The sequence below is a fragment of the Lathyrus oleraceus genome, chromosome 2 (assembly GCF_024323335.1).
Source record: "Lathyrus oleraceus cultivar Zhongwan6 chromosome 2, CAAS_Psat_ZW6_1.0, whole genome shotgun sequence".
Classification (NCBI taxonomy): Eukaryota; Viridiplantae; Streptophyta; class Magnoliopsida; order Fabales; family Fabaceae; genus Lathyrus; species Lathyrus oleraceus.
The window spans coordinates 491,148,067-491,155,518 of NC_066580.1; the positions used below are offsets into that span (position 1 = coordinate 491,148,067).

At 33.1% G+C, this 7,452-nt stretch overlaps 1 protein-coding gene across 1 annotated transcript; it reads left to right on the forward strand.

Annotated features, from left to right (window-relative positions):
• Window positions 1-5,752: 5,752 nt before the first annotated feature.
• On the forward strand, window positions 5,753-7,044 carry LOC127120918 (uncharacterized protein At2g34160). Its single transcript, XM_051051527.1, has 5 exons — window positions 5,753-6,016; window positions 6,115-6,163; window positions 6,442-6,504; window positions 6,600-6,667; window positions 6,775-7,044. Exons 1-5 carry the CDS (start codon window positions 5,876-5,878, stop codon window positions 6,832-6,834), a joined length of 381 nt encoding a protein of 126 aa, XP_050907484.1. The 5' UTR covers window positions 5,753-5,875; the 3' UTR covers window positions 6,835-7,044.
• The last annotated feature ends 408 nt before the right edge of the window (window positions 7,045-7,452 follow it).

Genomic DNA, 7,452 nt, shown 5'->3' on the forward strand with positions numbered 1-7,452 from the left:
CCTCCTATCAGTCTCAAAGTTTTCTGAAGTTAATATAGTCAATTTTGAGTTTCATGCTAACAAGTGATTTATAAAATCAGAGGCATCTAATCTGGTTTTTCTTGAAGGTTTACATGATGAGAGTGAATTGTACAACTTCAACCACAAGTATTCTTTAAGTAGTTCTCCTCAGTTGTATTCTTTTGCTAATAATACTACTGCTAGTCCTAGGAATAATAGTGTGTCCATAAATGTTGATAATCTTGTAATATGGCACTACAGACTAGGGCATTCTAATCTTGGAGCAGTAATCCAATTGCTTAAATTGTGTAATATCCATTTCAATAATAAGAATTCTGAGATTTTTTGTCATGTGTGTTGTCTAGGAAAATCACATAGTTTTTATTCTAATTTAACTCATACAAAGTGTATCATTGCATTTGAACTGGTTCATACAGATCTATGGGGAGCCATCACCAACTCCATCTAGATGTGGTTACTCTTATTATATTTCCTTTATTGATGCACATACAAGGTACACCTGAATTTACATGCTAAAACAGAAAAGTGATGCCATCAATGCCTTTAAACTCTTTCATAGTTATGTCTCTACACAATTCAATGCTTAGATAAAGGTCATCCAGTCAGACTTTGGAGGTGAATTCAGACCATTTACAAAGTTGCTGAATGAACAAGGCATCAAACATCGACTAACATGTCCACATACATCACATCAGAATGGCACAGTTGAGAGGAAGCATAAACAAATTATAGAAATGGGACCGACCCTGCTATCTCATGCATATCTACCAATTTATTTGTGGGATCATAGTTTCACAATTGTAGTAAGCCTTATTAATGTTTTACCAACAACTACATTAGCAAACTACGTCTCACCCTTCTATGCTTTGCATCATAAGATACCTAACTACAAAACACTAAAATTGTTTGGATGTTCATGCTACCCTCATCTGAGGCCTTACAATCAACATTAACTTGACTTTAGAAGCACAAAGTGTGTGTATCTTGGTGTTTCTCCAACACGCAAGGGTCACAAGTGGTTGGATCCAAATGACATAATTTATGTCTCAAAATATGTGGTATTCAATGAAGATGAATTTCCATATTCTAGTTCACATCAAGTTCCAGCGAGTAAGACCTCAACTGGTAATCAACTTCCCAAGTCTCTAACTCTCCTAATGCTTGGCACTACTCATATCCACATACCTGAAATTTTTCAAAATGATATTCAACCTGAATCACATCCAGTTGCAGACAAAACTTCATTTGTCTCATTAAAATCTCACCATAGTCAGTGATATATAAATCACATAAATCATGTCTAACTAGGTATGCCTAGCCCAAGCATATCTCAAGTACCTGAAACTCATATTTGAGTCACCAAATCACTCAACTACTAATGTACCACACCCATAAATACATGAGCCTACTCAAGCACCAACAATTGAGCATCTACAAACAGATTGCTCTAATGACTTGCTCAGTAAGTCATCTTAGAGTATCTCTACATCACTAGTTAAGTGTATCACCAACTCACCTAACTCTTTGTCACCTTCTTTTCATAGTCAGTCTAAACTCATTCCACTACTCACTAACAATCATGTTATGATGACAAGAGCTAAAAATGATAATTATAAACCGAAGGTCTTCCTTGTTCATTCTAAATCCACCACAATTAAGCAGACATTAGCACATCCTAAGTGACTTAATGCAATGAAGATAAAATATAATTCACTCCCGATGAATAGTACATGGACATTAACTGAACTCCCAGCTCATAGGAAGGCAATTGGTTGCAAGTGGGTCTTCAAGACCAAAGAAAATCTAGATGGCACAATTAACAAGCACAAATATAGACTTGTTGTTAAACACTTTCATCAACAAGAAGGCTTTGATTTTCAAGAGACCTTTTCACCAGATGTCAACTAACTACAATCACAATCATCATTACATTGACCCTCACATTCAAAGGGGGGATACAACAGATAGACATCAACAATGTCTTCTTGAATGGAGATCTTCAAGAGGAAGAATACATGCAAAAACCTCCAGGGTTCACTAACAACAAATCTTCTATTGTTTGCAATCTTAAGAAGGTCATCTATGGCCTTAAACAAGCCCCTGGGACTTGGTATGAGAAGCTTCATCAGGCTCTTCTTCAGTTTGGCTTCATTTCTAGGAAATGTGACCATTCCCTCTTTATCTATCAACATCAGGCTACCACACTATATGCTCTCATGTATGTAGATTACATACTCATCACAAGAACCTCATCCAAACTGGTACATAACTTGATCATCAAGTTTCATCATAAGTTCTCTCTAATTAATCTTCATCATTTGCTTGTGAATAAGAAAGCTACTATGAAGCTCATCAATGGATAAGGTTGTAAAATCATTTGATTCTTCCATGGAGCACACCACATAATTAAATTCTATGGTCATAGATCTCAACCCTTTCTCAATAATTGTGGTTTGCGCTAGGTTTTCACCTTGTGCAGTCGTCTTGTTTGCAATTTCCAAGGTCCTTTGGAAATATCTATCAACCGTTTCACTATACTTCATGTAAAGAACTTCAAATTCATGACGCAAGGCCTGTAATTGAGCCATCTTAACCTCCATAGAACATTGACACTTTCTGCGCATGGAATCCCATATATCCTTTATTGTGTCACGAATCAATACTATTTTAAGAATTGTCCGAAAATTACTTGAAACAAGTAATTCTTGGATTTTAGATCTTTGAGTTTGCTCTATTCTGCGAGTTTTCTTTGTTCTGGTGTTGCATCTGGTGGTTCAATGGTTACGCCGTGCTCAACCAGTTCCCAATACTATTTGGGTCGAAGAAGATTTTGCACGAGCCACTACTATAAAAACACACATTTAACCTCGAGCGCGAAGGGGATTTAACTTTGGTTACACAAGTGACGTAAAGATCGGTGTCATGGAAACTTGTCACTTTATCCCTCATTTTTTGATTATTTTCAGAACTGGATGATGCACCAAAAATTGCTCTCGATTGAAAGTAAAACTGAGGTAATATAGCAATATTATTACCTCGGTTTATAATATTAATCCAAGGGAAAACATAACTATTATTATTATTATTATTATTATTATTATTATTATTATTATTATTATTATTATTATTTTCTATATCCTTATTTGAACCTATATTAAATAACCATATTTTTCTCATTTCTTAAACAGAAACATTATACCTTTTGGCCATTTCTCAAACAGAAATATTGTATCAAAAATATTCATTCTTTACACCATTTAGAAAGTCAAAGTGGCACACACCTTTAATTCTACAACAAAACTAAAATAAATTATTAATCAACAAAAGCAATAACCAAAATGCAAAGTCTTGTAGATCGTCCAAAAGTTCTCTTATGTGATTTGTCAGTGGTCGTTAAACATTTATAATTTGAACAACATTTGAAACCAATTAGGATAATCAACAACAACAATATTAAATATTTATTAAAAAGAATAAAAAAATGAATAAATATATATTACTAAGTAATATAAAAAATTTACTTAATAATTTTCCCATATCCCATCTTGATGATCATGACGAATAACATGCACATAATCTGAATCACTTTTTCATATGAGAGACATACATGTGTTGCGAAAGAAGGGGTCCCAAAATTTAAATCTTGATTTTCATCACTATCAGGAACATGTCTTCTTTGTAGAACAATTGACCATATAGTTTTAGAAGAAACAGTGACGGAAAAAACTTGTTTTGCTTGGGATGCCATGATAAATGGTTCGTTCATATAAGTTACCTTTCGAAGATCAACCTGTGTGAATCATAGTTCATTGGTTTCTACATCATTATTATTGTCAATCAACTTGCACTTAAATAAAGACACTTTAAAAGTAACATAATCAATCTCCAAAATCTCTTCAATGACCCCAAAGTACGCTCTAAATACTAGTACAAGATTGTTATCTTTGGAACTAGAGAAGTACATGGATTCAACTTCAACCATAACCTCACTATTTTGGATGGTACTACGATCATCCTTTGATTTTGTATAGAATGAAAATTTAGTAATGTTGCATGCACTCCAAGTTATTACATTAAACTTAGGCATATGTAGCATCCATTTAATTGTCTCTGATGCACTACACTCTTTAGAAAATCTTTCTTTAAACAAAGTTATGAAAGTTTTGTTATGCTCTATCAACAACAATTTTTCACTCATCCAGAAGAATTTTTCCTTGATAAGACTTTTCTTAGCAGACAAGTAAGTCTAAACTTCATCAACGTTATTCAATATGTACTAATATGTTTGAAGAACTACTTCTCGGTCTAATGTCTTAACATTTAAACCTTAAGTATCTCTACCATCATATCTTCCATCATGACGAGACTCGAGAATTCCTATAAAGTTCGCTTCTGACAAATAGTTCGTACAAAATTTAATAGCTTCTTATGTGATGTATTGTTCAACGATCGAAGCTTCCGATCGGTGATGATTCTTTGTATACCCTTTAAAGATCTTCATGTATCGCTCTATCGGATATATCCACCGTAAATAAAATGGACCATAATTTCTAATCTCCCTTAGATGAACAACTAAATAAACCATAATGTCAAAAAAATGATGGAGAAAAAAATATATCTAATTGACACAAGATAATTGTAGCCCCACGTTCCAAGTCATCTAAATTTCCAGGATCAATGACTTAACTACATATAGCATTGGAGAATAAGCACAATCTGGTTATAATTACCCTTGCATTTTTTGGTAAAATGTCATAAATAGCCACTGATAGAAGTTGTTTCACCTAGTTTGAAGTACAGATAAACCAAATATTTATGCACTTTTGTCCACAAATATTGTCGTGCAAACCAAGTATAGGAAGTATGACCTCAATGCACATTGTCTGTGGGACAAAACATGCTCGTCATCAGCTTCGACCTCCAAGGTTGGATTTGTATAAGCTTCTCTTGGGCTTCATCTAGGTCAACTTCCAAATAGTTTAGCATCAATTCAAGTACTTCAAATTTGTCAATCTGAGAATGGTTTAGTAATCTTCCCCTAATTAGAAGATGCATAAGGGTTTGTGAAAGTGTAGAAAATGAAAAAGAAATGGGAAAGATTCTGATGTGACTTTTTTTGAAAAATACATCTCCGTAAATCTTATTAAATAAAAATAATTATTTTTAAATTAATGATTATTATGAGATGCATATTCCAATAATAGACTTGAACAAGAATCATTCCTTCACCAAAGTGTTAAATTAATCAGGTTACACAAAATTCCATTTATCATTTAACCACATACTTGATTGATTTATTTTTAAAGTTTAACACAATATGTATAGGTCCTAATAAACTCAATTTACACATTCCCAGTTATTAAATTAATCTAACATCTAACCGGACCGAATCACAACACTTATCCATTTGTATTATACTTTTGCATGCTACAGTAACTTACATAAATACCGACTAAAAAACATGTTTAATTATGAAATTATTTTTAAATGAAACAAAAAAAAAACTGAAAATTAGACCGAAGAATTAAGAATAAAGACAACGAAAGTGAACTAAAAAATAATTATAAAATGAACTTTTAAAAGATAAAATAAAATAAAAATACTCCATAGAAAGTATGAAATGGTTGAGAAGTGACACGAAAGTCGAGACTCCATTCAGTTTTAACTAACAGAAAACGGTTACACATAAAGGACACGCGTCCTTACTTCATTGGTGAGCAGTCACTATATAAGAGTCCCCGTAGGCCGTAGCATCCATTTCTTGCTGTAGAAGCTTTTGAATTTTGAGAGTAATAGCAAACTGCGAAATTTCCCGCTCAGAGAAACAGAGAGAACGAAGAAGAAGAAGAAGAAGATGGAAGCGATTGTGCTACTAACAACCGGTGAGATGAAGAACATCAAGGTCAATGGCGAGGTGGAGAAAGAGAGGAAGATCTTCCGCATTCAAGTTTCCAAAACTAAGAAACCACTCTTCTTCTACCTCAATCTTGCTAAGGTATGAACTAATTGCGGCGCTTGTTATCATTATTCTCTAATCTTGTTTTCGATTGTTATTCAATCGTTATTGATCTTGTATATTTTTCTCTGATGCAGAAACAACTGAAGACGGACAATGATGTTGAGCTCTGTGCACTTGGCACGGGTATAGTTTTCTTTAATCCTTTACTTTCTTTCAATTTACGGATAGATAGATTCTGATTATGTAGTTCAATAGGAAATTAACTTCGAATAGTGAAGATGTTCTTGATTATGTACGGTGAGAAGTAGAAAATTTAGAATAAAAAATCAATTTATGAATGTAGGTATTGTGCATTTTTCATCTGTTATGTGATCTGAGTTTTTTGAATGTAGAACAACTTATATTTCAGTATGTGATGTTAGTGATAATCACATTTCTATTGTTTTTGAATTAAATCTCAGCTATTCCAACTATAATAATCATGACTGAGATTTTGAAACGCAATGGATGGGCAATTGAGAAAAGTAAGATCACTTTTCTCTAATCATCTCTGAGATTTTAATAGATCCATTCATATTTTAAGTTTCCTGAATTACTGGAACTGGTTTTCATGTTACAGGTATAGTGGCATCCACTATTGAGGCTAAGGAAGACAAAGAAGGTCGAGTAGGGGCTCCAAAGGCTAAGGTTCTTCTTCTTATTATTATTCTTGCGTTTTTCTTTGATCTGGTTTATCAACTTAATCGTTCAACCTTGGAATAACACATGTGTTTATTTGATACTGCTTTGTGCAGCTTGATATTCTGTTGGGAAAGGCTAAGACTGTTGACCAAAGCACTGATGGGTCAGCATAGTAGTAGAACTACTAATGGGAGATGGTGAAACTCTACTGCTTGTAGAGTATGCCTAATAAATGAATTTGCGGTTCAGATATATGTTTGATGTTGTTTTTTTTCAGCTTTTGGTTCAAGACTATTGCAATTTTAGTCTTGCAAACAATGTATTCCTGTATAAACACATTCTTATGGAGTTAATAAATGTCCTGCAATTTGATTAATTTGATACATGAATGTTAGCTTGTGGTTGTGGATGTAAAGAAGAATGTTAATTTTTGTGTGTTTCAAAAGCATTTGATACAGGAAGGATAGGTCACATACTTGTGAAGACAGAGAACAATTCAGACATTAAATTAAATTAGTAGTAGATGAGCAAGTTTTATTTTATTTTATTTTATTTGCTTCATATTTCTTGGGAGAGAGGTGCTTATTTGAATTAAGAATGAAGTTCTCTACTTTATAGATTGTAAATTACTATTGTTTTGTATAACTGTTTTGGAATTCAATTTTGATTTTTCTAATTCTAATTTTGGATTTGAAAACACACAGAAAACCAATAGTTTTTTTAATGGCACCGGTGTAATAGTGTGTAATTATATTGTGTTTTACAAGACATGGAAAAGCAGAATGATGAAT